This window comes from Condylura cristata, unplaced genomic scaffold (assembly GCF_000260355.1).
Source record: "Condylura cristata isolate star-nosed mole 26May11 unplaced genomic scaffold, ConCri1.0 scaffold00006, whole genome shotgun sequence".
NCBI classification, from domain to species: Eukaryota; Metazoa; Chordata; class Mammalia; order Eulipotyphla; family Talpidae; genus Condylura; species Condylura cristata.
Window position 1 is genome coordinate 53458175 of NW_004567107.1, and position 17219 is coordinate 53475393.

General features: G+C 40.8%; 1 protein-coding gene across 3 annotated transcripts; it reads right to left on the reverse strand.

Annotated features, from left to right (window-relative positions):
• Positions 1-387: 387 nt before the first annotated feature.
• PLIN2 (perilipin 2) lies at positions 388-16690 on the reverse strand. 3 transcript variants are annotated; one of them, XM_004677683.2, is made up of 9 exons: positions 16617-16690; positions 15324-15375; positions 14953-15148; positions 13339-13421; positions 10494-10779; positions 9610-9791; positions 8088-8222; positions 7036-7326; positions 388-711 (listed from the first exon to the last, which is right to left on the reverse strand). In XM_004677683.2, exons 2-9 carry the CDS (start codon positions 15351-15353, stop codon positions 616-618), a joined length of 1299 nt encoding a protein of 432 aa, XP_004677740.2. In that variant the 5' UTR covers positions 15354-15375; positions 16617-16690; the 3' UTR covers positions 388-615. The 3 variants fall into 3 exon arrangements, with proteins under 3 accessions (XP_004677740.2, XP_012577099.1, XP_012577098.1); XM_012721645.1 differs by lacking the exon at positions 16617-16690 and adding an exon at positions 15664-15728; XM_012721644.1 differs by lacking the exon at positions 388-711 and having other exon boundaries at positions 5943-7326.
• Positions 16691-17219: the final 529 nt, after the last annotated feature.

Genomic DNA, 17219 nt, shown 5'->3' on the forward strand with positions numbered 1-17219 from the left:
ATTATGCTGACTGAAGTACAAATTATCCCATGGTTGGCCACTGGGAACCTCTTCAAATTGGCTTTCTTGTTTTCTGAACCATCAAGAAGTTCAAGTTTTATTTTGTACATTTCCTGCTTCAATGTGAAATGGGTCATTTTTTCCAAGAAGCACTGGTTTCAGAGGAAAAATATATTTCAAAACTACAACCTCATCATTAGGAATGCTCATAGCAACTTTATTGGTCATTGTTTCTACCCCTGAGCTACAGGAAAGAAAAAAAAAAAAAACTTGATTAGCAGATAAACTGAGAATGCCTCAAAAAACAAGAGGATGTTAAGACCATTGTATCAAAATAGGAAAAAAAGGGAAAAACACTTTAAATGAAGATTGTACAGTCCAATTTTAATTATTTAAAATGGCATAAGATATAAATCTAGAATACAAAAATTTTAAATCAATGACTTTTCATTACAATTAAAACCAAGTAGCCAAATAGTAGATCAGAACTCTCCCAAGCCACAGGAATAAACACATTAGTAAATGTGGAGTTTAACTTGACAGGAATTTTATATTCTCCAAGAGTATTGTTATTTATTCAACATTTTGTCTTGAAGAGGACTCAGAATTATTAGCTTATGAATGATCTAATTCATCCACCTCTTCCAAAGCAATAATATCTGGAATTTCATCTGTCTCAGATATGAAGTCCATGGCAGTGAAATCAAATACCTGTAAAAGAAAAACCTTGGATATTAAAACTAATGAAGTGAGCTCATGGAAATATTTATTACTGCATGTGGATAAACCTGACTTTGCCCATACTTGTGCTTTACAACCAGATGTATAGCCTTAGTCCTACAATTCATTAAGGAATCTTATCTTCTCTTTTAAAAACTTAATGAAAGAAAGGCTGTTAGGGATAAGAGTAAAACTTCCTTACATACAATTTGATAAACAAGGTAATGTTTCTTAGTCAATGGAAGATTAGAAGCAGAAAATAAACAAGGAATAATAATTTACTAAAGGAAATAGAAGAGGGTGGGACAAGTAATAGATAGCCATCATATACCAAGTTTTCAAGGAGTTTATTTTAAAACGTAGTGAAAAGGGCCCTCCCTGGTGTGCAATGGGTTAAAGAACAGCTCTAAGAAGCTAAAGCCACTTCAGCATGAGTTTGATGCCCGTCCCCCCCCCCCAGGTGATCACATGGTGCAGCAGACCTCTCCTGACCCACCCATTGCTCCCCTCAGCAGTATACTTCATCAATCTGCCCATTCTGCTCCCCACTCTGTCTCTGGTGAATCCTCTCACCACCCCCTGAACCTCTGGCCTGTACTACAGTTCTGTATGCATAAAAAAATAAACAAACAAACCCCATAGTGACAACTCTTCCTGATCACCTTTGGGAGGTTTTCAGAAATGTGGTGCAAAAGAACTCAATTTACAGATTTATACAATAATTTTTTAAGACTTATTTATGCATACAGAACTGGGGTACAGGCCAGAGGTGCAGGGGCAGTGAAAGTGTTCACCAGAGACAGAGTGGGGAGCAGAACAGGCTGACTGGCGAAGTGACTGGCGAAGTACACTGCTGAGGGGAGCAGCAGGCGAGTCAGGAGAGATCTGCTGCGCCATGTGGTCATGAGGGGATCCAACTTATGCTAAAGTAGCTTTAGTTTCTTAGAGCTGAGCTTTAACCCACTGCACCACCAGGGAGGGCCACTATACAATAAATCTTATTTCTCTGGGATAGCAAGTATAGCCTGGACCCTCAGAGCAAGAGTATACAGAGTCTCTGGCTGAAAATGCCCATCAAGAATGAAAGGTTAAATTTATTGTAAAACCATTGTCCCTACCTGTAGATATAGGAAAACAGCAGAGCATTCTTTACAAGAAAACCAAATGCCCATAGTAGGATACCACAGACCCTTGTGTATCTTTTGCATACACACACATGTACATGTATACATACAGGTGTATGTGCATATACACATACACCTGTATGTGTACATACATATGCACACACATACATATACATATAGCAGTAGACCTTTCACATCACAGATTTCATTGATTCACATATTTATTAAAACAATTTTCCAGAAGGTGGCACTCCTGGTACATGTTGAGATGAAGTTTGGCTAGCGATGGTTGGGGCCTTGGATTAGTGGAACTAATAAATAAAAATAAAAATACCACCTATGGGAATTTAATTTGCTGGTAAAGGTGAGTATACATGCAGGGCTGAAAAATAGGACATGGAATCAGAAAAATGGATTTATTCTGAAATAGAGAATGAATTTAGAAAAACTAGTGAGAAGAGTGGAGGGTAAAACTATGAGCACTGTGGGGGTAGCATCTCACCATCTTGATTCGTTCTAGATAGCTGAGACTCAGTTGTATGAAATATGAGTGAGCCAGTAAGGACACCATTTAAAGTTAGAGGAAAAGATCTTCCCTGTGGATTGAGCCTGCAGCTGTTTGCTTAGCAGCCCAGGAATGAGCAACCTTGACAAGGAGAACTACTAACTGAAAGCCAGGCTGTTTTACTGGATCCGGAGAAAAAAGATGGAGCATCAGTTGTTGGAGAACACTAAGGCTTAAAGTGTCGAAGCAAGGAAAGTCTCAACGGTCATGGCTGGACGACTAGACAACATGCACTGGAAGACTGGCCCATGTCCAGGCTGTGATGTCTTTCCTTTTATCAGCAAAGCTGAGTTTAAAGGAGAAAAAGGCATGGGAACAGAACAACTTGATAACGCGGAACCTTGGCAGTGAACCTAATTAATGCGGAATACCAAAAGAAATATATCATCATCTTGTAACAAACCTGAAAAGGAGGGGGCAGTTTGTCTCAGTAAAAATGAGTTGCACCAGCACTCGAGTTTGGGAAAAGAAGCCTTGTATCTCATAGGTCCCACTCGTTTAAATTCTATTCTGTGTCTCTCTCATTTCTTTATTTCAAGGTTCTTTCAGATTCCTCTCTCAATCCTGTTCAGACAGCTCTAGCAATATGCTGACCTAGAAGTGATTAAATAGGGTCTTTCCTACAACAGGTTAAAGTGCAGCACTATGATGTGATGTGCAGCCACTGCAGCTCAAGTTTGACTCCCCGCCAGGGGGTGCAGACCTCTCCTGACTCTCCCACTGCTCCCCTCAGCAGTGTGTTTCAGTAGATCTGCCTGTTCTGCTCCCCACTCTGTCTCTAGTGAATCCTCTCACACATACCCATCTCTGCACCTCTGGCCTGTATCCCAGATCTTGTAGGCATAAATAAATCTTAAAATAAATAAACAAATATGTAAAAGTTACACGGGGCCTGTAGGATCCTAGCATGATCATTTGGTTTTCTTCAAGAGAATGTACCCTAGATTTCTTTTCCTCACAGGGAGGGGCAGTGGTTATCTCATTAATTTTATAGTAGCTTTGGCTTCTGGCATTCTCAGCTAGAAACTCTGTATACTCCTGCTTTGAGGGTTCAAATTACCAGTGAAATAGGGATTTATTTTATAAATTTGTGAAAGGAGTTCTCTTGTGCCACATTTCTGAAAACTTCATAAAACCAGCCAGGCACAGTTGTCTCTAGATTTTAAAATAAACTCCTTGGAAAGCTGATACTGTGGTTATCTCTTAGTTGCCCCACCTGCCTATATTTCCTTTATATTCTCAGCAGGGGAGAGTTCATGCCTTGTACTATATATTATATATAATAGAGTAACTGCTTGCATATACATATTATTTCTCCCCAATGAATGTCCCAACAAGATTTTCAGTGTTAGCTCAAAATGTAGTTTTTTGTTATGGCTCCAAAATCTTTCATATGATTCCTTCAAATATGAAGTAAGTACCAACCTAAAGAATCTAGGTACATTATACTTCAGTACTGGGCTTCCTTATAAAAGTCAAAGATTTTCATCTCATTTCTCTCCAATCTGCAGACCCAATTTAAGAAAATTAAGTGTGGAAAAAGAATCTCAGAACAACCCTGTCCAGCCTTCTCCAAATATTTTCTCTCCACTCCACTTTCCTGTTATTTTATTTCATCATCTTACTGAGCTTCCTAACAAGATGCAATTTCACCTGGTCAAACTCGGTAGGACAATAGGCTGCCTGCCTCTCGCCATCTCCCCAATTGGCAGCCTACCTCTGCCTTTAGCTCCACTCTTGCTAGAAAGTCAGCAAGAGCTCAAAACTTGACACGGGCCCATGAAGTAAGGATCCAAGTGACACTAAGGATCTAGAAATCATTAACCTCTAAAACATGGAGGAATGCTATCAGAATCTCAAAGTTCAGCCAGGGAAACTGAAAAGATACCATGAAGCATCTCTTTGGCCTAAGCTGACTTCAAGCCTGAAGAGAGACTTTAAAAAGTTCTTTCTCTCAAATAGCCTGATGCTATACTGCCTTTTTAGTTTCTCCATTTTTTTTTTTTTTCAGATGAAAAAGGCTGCTACAGATGAGCCTGGGAACTATGCAATATCTTTTCCTTATCAAATGCGGAAGTATTGAAATGTTTAAGATATCCTATTTTATAGGATGCCCGCTGGGCAGATGGACATTAAAAGCATGAAGATGTTGCCTTTTGATATACAAGCAATCAATACCTTGGTTTAGAGTAGGAAAATTTCACGTGAACTGGCAAGTTAAATATCACACATCAGTCTCTCAGACGGTGTCCTTGTACAAAATAGCTAACAGTTCTTGCCTATCTGTATCAACATTTTCCTGCTAAAGAACTGTCCTTGAGGAATCTGTTAAACTAAAACAGCCAGTTCGCACATCAACAAAGCTGCAAGATGTGAGCACACCACAAATTTTGAAACGTGTGAAAGTGAAATGAAAAGCACATAGACACAAATGTGAGATACAAAGACAGACTGACAAAACCACAATTGGTGTGCACAGCTCATGACAATAAGGAAGGGTTAGAAATGTTCTAGGTGCTGAGAACCTATATTCTGCCTTGCTCATGAAGAATGACCTTAATAGAGTTTTCTTTTTTCAGTTGGGATTATAACTCCTAGGAAGAGGAAATATATTTATATCCAGGTTAAGAAAGAAAATGGATAACTATAGCATATGAATTTCCAACTAAATAGAATAAATCACAAAATGCCAGCTTTAGGGTTGGCAGAGGGCAGGATCATATCCAATTTAAGATTTCTGACTACAAGAGCTGGGGTACAGGGGGGTAAGGTGTGGTGCCAGGATTCACCAGAGACAGAGTCAGGAACAAAATAGGCAACTGACTGAAATAAACTGCTGAGGGGAGCAGTGGGCGATACAGGAGAAGTCTGCTGCGCCATGTGGGTCACCTCCTGGGCCAGGGATTGAACTTCTGCTATAGTGTCTTTGGATATCTTCCAAGTGCTGTGCTTTAATTCCTTGTACTACCAGGGAGGACCTAATACCCAATTTGAATTAGGAAATTTTAAAAATCTGTAAGAGGCTGCAGTTCTAGAAAATGCCAATCATTGGGACAGTTGAGTAAGTGAATGTATAGGTTTCATCCTAGAACCCCTAAATTGTGCTCATCCACCCTTCCCAGAAACCAGAAGCTTCTTTGCTTCAAGCATCTCATTGAATCCCTATCTACCAGTTGAACTCACCTGTTTGCTCATTCCTGGAGTTACCTCAAAGGGAACAAATTTAGTCCTACAACTTAGTAAGCATTGATAGACTTATTCACACCAAAGGTATGTGTAAAATATGCTGCTTGTTTTTATGGGGAGGGAGGGATAGAAAGAAATTTAACTTAGACTTGGTTCTGTAAAAGGGCAAGCTTGTTACCTCTTAGCAGGGACACAAAGCACTTAGCTCTATCTCAAGTGTTAGGAGATTTGTTTTTTTAAGCAGTTTGGCACACTGCAGTTTTGTTATTAGGTGATTCATGATATTTTGCTAAACAATTGACCAATATTAAGGGGATTAGAAATCTGGACATCATAGGCAGATAAGCAAGGACTCCTCCTTTTCCACAAGGGGTACAATCTTTATTTCTAATAATTCTCATGGGTCTTCTAAAGGTATCTGACCAATAATTGACTTTTTCCCCAAATGGAAACAGTTAAAGTCCAGCTGAGACTGGACCCCCAATAATCTCACCCCAAGGCTTACATCTCAAGTATAACATTTCAAGAAATGTTTCACATGAGACTAGTGCAAATAGTGAATCCCCTTATTTTAATTTCTTTCCAGCAAGGCAGCGAGCCATGAGTGGCTCCCTCTACTGCCTTAAAAACCCACCCTAAAGAGTCCAGTAAATGAGCAATTGAAGGGAACAATTGTTACCTAGTACAATTCTCATATAGGCAGCTAGTTTTCATCTTGTCAAAAAGTTGTTATAATCAAACATTCCATTTTCAACACTAATCTCCAAAGTTATCAATGTGTCCAATTCCTCAAAGGCCAACTGAAATTCATGGATGCATATTAATAATAACAAGACAAAATTTTAGCACATGGAACACATAGCATAAAACATATCTGTTCTACAGTGAATTTTATTGAATTCCAAGGGGGTATTCCTTTATGAAAAATAAAACACAGAAGTTGTACGAATAAGCAAGCAAGGGAAGCGAACCAATGAAGTCTGCTCAGACCAAATACCAGTTCATAACACCACATGCATGAAAGTGTTTTTATTCAATGCAACAGACAGCCAACAGCAGCAACAGCAGGACACTACACATGTACTGCAAGGTTTTTTGAATTCTGGCTAGGTTCTGACCAATCTATATTACTAGCCATGGAAGTAACAGAACTCACTGACTGATGCCAGAAACTCTAGAGCTATTAATCCAGCTGGAAACTCCAATTGAGAATCTATTTTCTAGTCATCTGCCTTCCTAACTCAGAGCTATCTAACAGATTAATTTCAACTTAACAGAAGATGTTTTCTAGCTGGCTACATCAACACTGGTGACAAGAAGTGGATAAGATTAATATGTTCTGTGCTCAGGTTACTGGGCCTCCTGGCAGGTCTTGTCTTCCTCTGCACCTTGGTTCTGAGTATTCTGAGAATCGGTCAACTGAGGATAGAATGGACCTACCAGCCAGTTGAGGGGGGTGTTGTTAACAAGATAATCCATCATATCGTCTAAAGAATCCTTCATTTTCTGCAGCTGCCCCTTGCTAGAAGTGAGGAGGCTGTCAGACACTTCCTTAAAGGAGGCAGCATTGCGGAACACTGAGTAGAGGTCACCAGCCATGAGCCCCAAGTGGCTGGCCTGATCTTGGATGTTCTGCGGTAACCCTTCGATGTTGTACAGGAGAGTGTGGCACGTGGTCTGGAGCTGCTGAGCCAGGTTACGGGCAATAGCTAGAGTACGTGACTCAATGTGCTAAAAATAAAACAAACAAGTTTAAGAATTAGCAATCTATTAATAGTGCTACAGATGAACTGGTTCCCTTATAGTAGGCTTATTAAGTGTCCATCACATATGTGCGTTCTCTGGCTTTTAAAATCCTCTGAACAACCAAGAGTGCAACAGTATTATTCACATTTCAGAGGTATAAGTATAGCACTAAGAGTTTAACTAACATGACCCAGTTAACAGGTGGCAAATAGCTGAATGGCTTCTTGAAATTGTGCCTGAGTGTTCAAAGTTCATCATCTTACACAGAAGGAACAAAACAGGCAGGGGAGACTGGAGCAGATAAAAATATATTGTGAATTAGTGGGGCAATTAATATTTCCATCTCAAATATGATGACATCATGGAAACAAACAGTTATTGATTTCAAATGCAAATGCATATATACTGGCTGTTAGAAACCAAAGAACCACTTTTTGAGCCTACAACATGCTATTTCTTGTGTCTGGAACACCCTAGTGATTTTCCCACTAGGTCGTCTCAGCTTAGCACTCACCTTTTGTAGGAAACCAGTGACTCAGTCATCCTCACCCCAAGGCTGAGCTGGGTACCTTTCCTATATATTCTCAGAGCATCTGTAACTATGCTATCAAAAAACACTATCATAGAAAAAAAAAAGGCCTGTATGCCCTGCTAGTCCATACTCATAAAGACAAGGCTGGTGATTCTCATTTACAGTTACCCCATGAGGGGCTCTGCCTATCTGTGGTTGTTAAATTGCCTATTACCTCAGCACAGTGGGATTCATCTGTATCATCATAGCTGATGCTTTTCTTCCACTCCACCCAGGAGAGAGAGAGTTTATCCTGAGCATCCTGAATTTTCTGGTTCGCACTGTGCATATTCTTTCTGGCAAATTCAATCTAGAGAACACAGGAATAAGACAAAGGAACCAACAAGTCAAACATCTGTTAGCCTGTTACTGTCAGATCTATGATGCAAATCAGACAGGACAAAACCTCAGCATTTCCTAAAGTTCAAGGAGAGCTCTCCCTGCTGTCTGTTATTTATTATCACTCTGTATCTTAACCAACTAGTCATAATTCTTTACTGCCCTTGTTTAACTATTAAAAAACCTCTGTCTTGGGCCCTCTTTGGTGGCGCAACTGGTTAAAACACAGCACACAAAGCTGCTGGCAGCCACCTCAGCACGAGTTCCATCCCAGCTAGGGAGGTGACCCACATGGCACAGCAGACCTCTCCTGAACTGCCCACTGCTCCCCTCAGCAGTGTACTTCACTTGATCTGCCTGACCTGCTCCCATTCTGTCTTTGGTGAATCCTCTCACCCCCTGCACCTCTCATCTATGCCCAGTTCTATATGAACAAATAAATAAATTAAACAACAAAAAACCCTGTTTCCAAGATTTTCTTCCAGTTTAGCACAGATAAAGGAAATGAAATTTAATACTTGTACATGTAAAATGTAAGCTGAAACTGAATGTGTACATGTAAAATATAAGTTAAAATGACAAAAGGGAAAGAAATTCAAACTTCCTTTGCCCTGTTGCCAGCCACCTATTTCCCCTTCCAAGAAGTTTTCTTACAATAGCACAATACATTCTGTTGTGGACTTGGCAATCTTTAATGGTCAGATATATAGTAGGCCTTTGTGACATGCCCATTTAATTCCCTGTTAGTTGGCACACAGTTTCCAGTCTTTTGCCACTCTAAACAAATACACAGATACATAAAATAACTTTCTAAAAGTAAAGCTGCTGGGGGCACAGTGTGTTGATAATGTTCCTAGAAGAGTGGGCTGAAGCCTCCAGCACACTGCCATCAGGACCAAACATGGTCAACTTGATAGGGCAAGCGAGCATCTGTCATTAGACCTCCCAGACTACGATTAACATTACTTGATATATTTCAGCTATTTGTATTTCCTTTTCTTTTGTTACTTGTATACTCTTTGCCCATTTGTCTACTAGATTATTCATAAGGAAGATTATAAAGATTCTTGGATTTCGTGATATTAGCCATTCCTTGTGATGCATGAACTCACTTCAGATTGTGTTGTTTTTATAATTTTATATATATTTTACATCATTCTTCCTTTTTGTACAAGACATGCTTTCTCCTTTCAAGTGTAGTCTCTGCAAAATTCCCATCACTAGTTCATCTGTGCCATCACCACAGTCCCTGTGTAAGAACATAATCCTTCCCCTGTTTTGATCTCTCTCCCTACCCTCCCCTACATTGTGTCGCTGATTAATTCACTTTAAACTCCTTTAAAGGAAGTTTGACTCACCATGTTAACAGTGGAGTGGAGTTGAGAAATGGTCTCCTGGCTTTTTTGCTTAGCTTCTTTGACTCTGCCAAGGGCCTGCTGGTAGGCACGTGAGCGCAGCTTGGTAGACAGAGACCCCAGTCTAATATAATAGCTTGGCTTCTGAATTATTTCAAATCCTTCCACTTTTTTTGCTTCTTTTTCTGAAGTGAGGGAAGACAAAAAATCTAAGGGATCACAGCCTTAAGTGTGGGATGAACTCTAACCTGGACCTTGACCCTGACAATTACTAATTCCCCCATGACTGCTGCCGGGCCTGACCACCCAGAACAAGAATGTACTTCACATCTTCATCTAGACAAGTCTCTTCTCAATAGAGTGTGCTTCTTGGGCAACACAGTACCTGGCATACAGTAGGCATTAAATGTTTAATGATTTTTGTAAACGAGTCCATTAAAGACTATTCACTTACAGTAATATTTCTGCAGGCTAGCTTTCCTAAAGTTTCAAAATTTATTTATGCATGCAAGAATTGGGGTACAGGCCAGAGGTGCAGGAAGGAGAAGGGAGGGCAGGGTGAACAGATTCCCCAGAGACAGAGCAGAGAGCAAAACAGGGTGATCATGTGGCAAAACAGGGTGACCATGTGGGTCACCCTCCCTGGCAGGGGATTAAACTCATGCTGCAGTGGCTGCGATAGCTTCATAGTGCCACCAGGGAGACCTCAAGTTTCAGAACTTACTACATATAATTCAATGTGAAATTAAGATAACTTTAAGAAGGAGAAATCTACAAAGATAGATTAGTTCTTGTATGCATAAATAAACAAAAACAATCTTTAAATAAATAATAAAAAAGGATGGCTCTAAGATATAAAACATTATTTCAAGAAATACTCCAATTACCTAATTCTTCCTCAGTGAGAGGGAGGTACTGGTCTACCAGCAGCTCTGATTTGGTGAGGGCATTTTCTACGCCATTGCTCACCAACTGCATCATCCGACTTCCCAAGACTGTGTTAATGCTGCCATTGACCACAGACTTTGTCTTCTCTACACCGTCAGTCACTGCTCCTTTGGTCTTGTCCATCACCCCTGTGATTGTGCTGGTGACAGAATCCTTGGCCCCCGTCACAGTAGATGTCATAGCATCTTTCGCCCCAATCACAGCACCTTTGGCATTGGCAACAACCTGTCAGTAGAAAAGCAGATCATCTGGCTGGTGAGAAACACAGGGATAAATACACACTTAAGGTCTTAACACAGGCAGTGATTTCAAGTATTATTAAAGAAGGAATCTAAGTCCTGTCACTCTTTAGCATTAGGTGTTGAGCAAGTCACTAACAGCTGAACTTCAATTTTGTTATCAGGTAAATTTGTCCTACTTGCCACCATGCAAATATTATTGGAGGAGCAGAGGAAATAAACATACTGTATGTGTCATTTTGTCAGTGTTAATATCTTTAAGTAGATGAACCTACAGTGAGGTAAAAGGGGTACTCTAAAGAATGCCATTTTCCATGCTGACATGCTAATAGTGACAATGGCTCTGTGAACACAAATATAGGTAACATGCACACTCAGCCCCTAGAGGCCAACATATGTAGGGCAGAGATGTCAGTTCTTTATTCTGCAGGGTGTGCTCTCAAATACCTGAGCCTCACATATAACTCTCCAAATTGCTGGCTTGCCCAATTTCCCCCCTTTGCTCATGTATCAAGAAGAAGACGCAAACTAGCACACAAAAGAGTCTCTCCTTTTTTTCCTATCTAATAACCAATTACTTCTGTACATACATAACTGGGTTCAGCTCCCATCAAATACCACACATATATTTTTATATCTAATGATGGATACCAGGGAAGTAAGCCAGCTGTTCAACTGCATAAACTCAGTTTCACTCTTTATTTGGGTGGGGGAATTGGGAAGAAGGAATGGATATGGGAACATGAAAGATTTCCTCCAGGCATATTTCAGATATCTATAGAATATAAAGATCTTCAAAGTCATTTCATAAATTGGTTTCCAAGATCAGCCATAGAAGATGCATTGAAAACCTAGATCCTGACTTCATCCTGTACCATTTTTGTGAAAAAAAGAAAGTAAGTTTTCAGCTTTAATGTGCCCCATCAGGTACAAAGTAACTAAAAATGACTGGGACTTCCAGACAGGGGTCTCAACAACACTTGAAAACTCAATGACAAGGATAGCTATACTGTTATAACTAGGGTTACATTATTCCGTTGGAATAGCAAAGTTTTTAATTTAGTTATCTGTAATATATTTTCCAGCACTATTTCATGAAGGGCTTAACTCCATTAAGAACTACTAATAGCAGGGCCACCCTGGAGGTGCAGTGGTTAAAGTCTCAGTGCTATTAAGCTATGGCCAGCCACTGTGGCATGAGCTTGATCCCTGGCCAGGGAGCTCACCCAGATGGCCAGCAGACCTCCCCTGTCCTGCCGCTGCTCCCCTCAGCAGTGTACTGCAGTATATCTACCTATTCACTCTGCCTCTGGTGAGTCCTCTCACCCCTCCACACCTCTGGCCTACATCCCAGCTCTAGTTTGTAAAATAACAAGTAAACCTTTAAAAAAAAAAACCCACAACATTCAGTTCTTCTGACACATGTCAACATTTGCTTAAATACATATAATTAAAGAGGGGAAAAGTCACAAAAGAAAAGTAAGTTAGTATTTGTTAGTGATAATAAACATTTTTTATATACAGTTCATTTCAAAGTCACATAAATCCAAGGAAGAAACTAACGATCAAGCTAAGGTTGATCCTCCAGGAATCTACATGTAGTCTGCCTAAAGTAGGGGAAGATGCCCTGGAGCAAGCGAGTGGTACACGGGCAAGACCTTCTCTGGAAAATGTCTTCTCTATGCATCATTTACTAGAACTTTGTACTTTCAATAACTCAACCTTATGCATTGTTTTCTTAAATAAGGTAACCTGACTTAATATGTTTCACACAATCATTACAATTTAAAGAAAATATCTAAAATGGAAAACAACACTATATTTTTAATTTGAAAGGAAGTTCTGTGATACAGCTATGTTCTGAAGTGAATGAGTCTATCACTTTTATCAACATTGGCCAGATATCTAATATTTAATGATATTTACTAGCCATGTTGCAAAAAGCCAACTGAGAATAAGTTCTACCACCTCTGTATTTACCTAACCCCACTAGAAACCACTATTTAAGAGGACAATTTCATCTTTATAGACCAAGTTGTACACTCATTAGATCAGCCTACGAGCATTCTAGTCTAAAGTGACTTGCTTATCTCTGCTTCTTAAATATAACCTGATTATAGTTTTGGAAATAAGGGGGCAGCCATTATTCTTTCAAAAATATATCTAGGTTAGGGAATATACAAATATTTCCTGTTTATGGTGTGCGCAGCCTGACCTAAGCAGAAAGTGAAAACATGTTTGTTTGTATTTTATTTATGCATACATGTACTGGGGTGTAGAAGACGTTTTGGGGGTTAGAGGATTCAACAGAAAGAGTAGGGAGCAGAACAAGCAGAGTGACTGAAATACAATGCTGAGGGGAGCAGCCGGCAGGACAGAAGAGGTCTGCTGTGCCACGTGGGTCAGCTCTGTGGCTGGGGGTGGAACCCAGGCCTCAGTGGCTAGTGATAGCTTAAGAGTGCTGAGACAGAACCTCTAAGTCACTAGGGAGGTCCAGAACATGAAAATGTGAGGCAGCAAGTCACAGCACTCTTTCCAATCTTACCTGGTCTGTTGGCTGATTCAAAATAGGTAGTTTCTCCTCAATTTTGTCCAGTCCCTTACAGGCGTAGGTGTTGGCAACCGCAACTACAAAAATCACAAAGAGACAAAATGTTTACAATGTTAACTATAAAATGAACAAAGACTTTTATACCATAACTCTTTAGCCTTTCTATAAAAAAAGAATGTCAATCTGCATTTACCACACAATGCATTGCCTAGGTTCTCGAAGACAAGAAAGCTATCAGGCCTCTCAGGTCGCTGGCAACTTTCTTTTACTGACAGGGAAATAGGGGGTGTGGAGGGCAACAGGCACAGGTAGTGACAGTTCAGGTAGGAATCTGGCTAAGAATCTTCTTCCTCATCCATTGTTCCTAAAGTTAATGCCAAGAAAAGCCAGGCTTTACCAGAAACATCATTCAGAGAATAAGGTATCTAAAAATTCCCAAAACTAGCACTTCCATGCCAAATTTAATCCCTAATATACTTCATTCAGCAAGTGGCAGGTATTTGGGGTTATTATCAGGAAACAGAATACTAAGCACTACCCTGAATCTCCTTAACAAGGGCCAGGTTTAGTTCAATTCCCCCAACAAAGAGGACCAAGTCAAGCACTAGTTCTAAATTCATTTGGAAGTGGCAGAGTTAGAAATATGGCCTCTAAAGAGTACTTATATCCTAAAAAGTCCATGATAAGACATATCAGGAGAATGATGTAAGTCTTTATTCAAAGTAGTTTATAATGAGAAGTTAAAACCATACACTGTTGGTGGCAAAAGTGGTACTCTACTTTGGAAAACAGTCTGATAGTACCTTAAAATCAGAGTTGGTTCACGGGGTTAAGTCTTAGCACTATGAAGCTTTTAGCAGCCACTGCAGCAGGAATTCAAACCCCAGCCAGAGAGCTAACTCACATGGTGCAGCAGACCTCTCCTGTCTCACCCACTGCTCCCGTCAGCAATATATTGGTGTATAATATGGTAGCATTAAATTCATTCCCACTGTTATGCAACTATTACCATTATCCTTTCCAGAATTTTTTCATTATTCCAAACAGAAACTAGTTTAATTTTTTAACCTGGAGCAATAAAAATGCTCCAACATGATTGTAGTAATGTCTGTACAACTCTGTGAATAAACTAAGAGTCACAGAATTGTATACTTTATAACACATGGGTTATAAGGTGGAAAAAAATCAAACATAATACAAAAATGAACTATGATGTGAGTGAGTGAATTGTGTGGGGTATTATCTCACAATAAAGATTTTTTTAAAAAGCAGTTCATGTAAATTGTGTGGGCCCAAGGAATTCAGCTCTTTCAGTTTACCCAGGAGCTACCTTTGTGATTTATCTGCCAAGAAAAAGGCATTGCCGAGAGGCTTTTTTTAAAGCATCACTAACATGTTCTATAGTTATGAAGCAGGTCTTCTATCATATTGAGGGTCACCTGCTGGTTGCTATGCAAAGGCAGCATGTGCCCCAGAAAGGCTGAGATCCCTCATGTTGTCCATGTATGCTAAGGGTACTGGCTGGCATTCACTGTAGTCAAGTCAGCTCTAGGCTCACTGTGGACAAAATGCTTGGACTAGACCTTAAAGAAGCAAATCAGAACTCACTTTGTGGCTCGAGCTTCTGGATGATAGGCAGAGCACTTGTCACAGCCACCGAGGTGATGGTCTTCATGCCCTTCTCTGCCATCTCACACACAGACTTCAAGTAGGGATGCTGATCTTTTGTAGTGATGTAAGCAGAGGAGACCAGGTCATATGTGGAGCTCACCAAGGGCAGGCTGGCCACCCTTGTCATCACACTCTGCAAGGGATAGGAGAGATGTCAATTTCTCATAACACAGGGGGAGGGAAAGGAATCAGGGAATGAATTAAAATACACATGGGTTATAAGGTGGAAAAAAAATCAAACATAATACAAAAATGAACTATGATGTAAAAAATATATACTTTAAAAATAAGTTTAAAAAAATACATACAGGTTGTGTAGCCACTGCAACCGATGCCATTTTTCTTTCTGGTGAAAATAATCTGTGAAAGACGAACATATTTCAAGATACCAGGAAAAGACTCAGATCATTCCCCAATCCAAGCAAATGCTAATTTCAAATCGAGAAAAATCCCAAACTAGGTGTGTGTTGTTGTTACAGGGCAACCCATGTGAACTGGGTAGCCTGACTGTGGGTCCTCATCAGAGTGCTTAAAGGGACTTAAAAGATTCAACTGCAGGCACACTCAAAAAGGTTAATTAGGCTTTATTTACAAGAGAAAGGGAATTTGTAATTCTGATGCCTGGGGTGGGGGTGGTGTCCACAAAACCTGAATCTGTAGAGCCCTCCTTCAGGACATCTTTTCCTTCTAACAGTCTTGAGCACTTCCCAATTTCTAGCTCTCAGCTGCAGCCCTGGGGTATACCCTTTCAGGGAAGACTTTAATTTATGTGTAAACTTTCAGAAAGGGACTCTTCCACAAGGAAAAGTAAAGATAAAGAAATCTTTGTCTTGCATCTCCACTGAGATACAAGAAATGTATCTCACACACACAAGCCATAATAGAGATTTCAAGAAGACATCTTGGACAGTTAGGGCTATCAACTAGAAACATTTATGGGTGGGGGTGGGGTAGGTAAGGAAAGGGGATGATTCTATCCTTGTTTAAGACTGAAATTTAGGTGAGATTAAATACTAGAAAAGGGAGGTGCTCGGAGGAACTGAAAAAAACATCCCAGGATATTTCAGACATAAACAGTAATCCCAAGGAGCCACACTCAACACAAAAAAACCCTCACTGCTATGTGGTTGGGGTGGGAAGGAAAGAACCATTGCGGTTAGTGTCACCCACTTCCGGGCCAGCGAGTTCATTTCCCCATTCGGCATCATGGGTCCCACTTCAAGAATTGTGTAATAACCGAGTAAGAACCTCCCTGAAAGCGAAGTCAGGGGCTACTATCGTTACCCTCGCTGTGCACCCCATAAAGTTCTACTTCCTAAATCACGTCCTTCTAAATAAAATTGTCCCCAGACGAATGGAAACTGTTAATCAGCAAATCAAGACATGAAGCTAAGACACCTGGCAAAAAAGACAACAAAAGAAAGGAGTCGACAGCGCCGGCTGGGGGGACTGCTCCTTCTCAACAGCGCCCTGAAACCGCCGCAAAGCGGCTAAAGTCCAACTTGGCGCCCGGTGGACGCCGACCAGCACCCCCGGATGAGTACCCAAAGCCCATCTAGCCCTGCGTGGAGCTCAGTAGTACAGGGAGGGGGTAAACTTACCGACCAGCAGCAGCCAACGGGGAGGATGCGGCAAGAACAACTCTTAACTACTCACAAGGAGGTCAGAACCAGGCGCCCACGAGCCAGTTATATACCCGGCTGGCCCCGCCCCTCGCACGTGACCCGCGACAGGTTGGGAACTCCGCCGAGACCGGGGTGGGTTACCTCGCCCAGCCGCTTGGCCCTGGCCTTGCCTGCCCGCTTGAAAGAGTGCGGCTCCTAGTGTTGTATTTTATTTTGAATAATTTGTAGATGATTGGGGAGAAGGGAGAAGAATGCCATGTTTTTTTTCTTGCTGAAGACCAAAAGAGGTGGTCCAAAGCAAGGCCTGAAAACCCGCCACAAGACTAATGCACCTTCTGGCCCCCATCCACAGCAAAGGGTCAGAAATGGCCAGACAAGTCTGGGAAGAAAAGAGCAAAATCAGGGCTCTGAGAAGCCGGCAGCAAACCGCCCAGGCCGGTTTGGGGATTTTGCAAAAAGCTGTGGCAGCAGTGCTCTGGCGAATGACAGTAACTGATCTGTTGACTAGCATTCGTCTCTTTAAAATGGAAACCTTGGCCTCTACGCTGTTATTTTTAGCAAACCGGGAACGTAAAAGTT

Excerpts from the sequence above, each read along its gene's own strand:
- PLIN2 (XM_004677683.2), bottom strand. The coding sequence starts at position 15,353 with ATGGCATCGGTTGCAGTGGCTACACAACCT. Across the intron at positions 10,780-13,338 it reads TGAATCAGCCAACAGACCAG|GTTGTTGCCAATGCCAAAGG; the intron begins GTAAGATTGGAA and ends TTCTACTGACAG. Across the intron at positions 712-7,035 it reads ACACCCCCCTCAACTGGCTG|GTATTTGATTTCACTGCCAT; the intron begins GTAGGTCCATTC and ends TTTCTTTTACAG.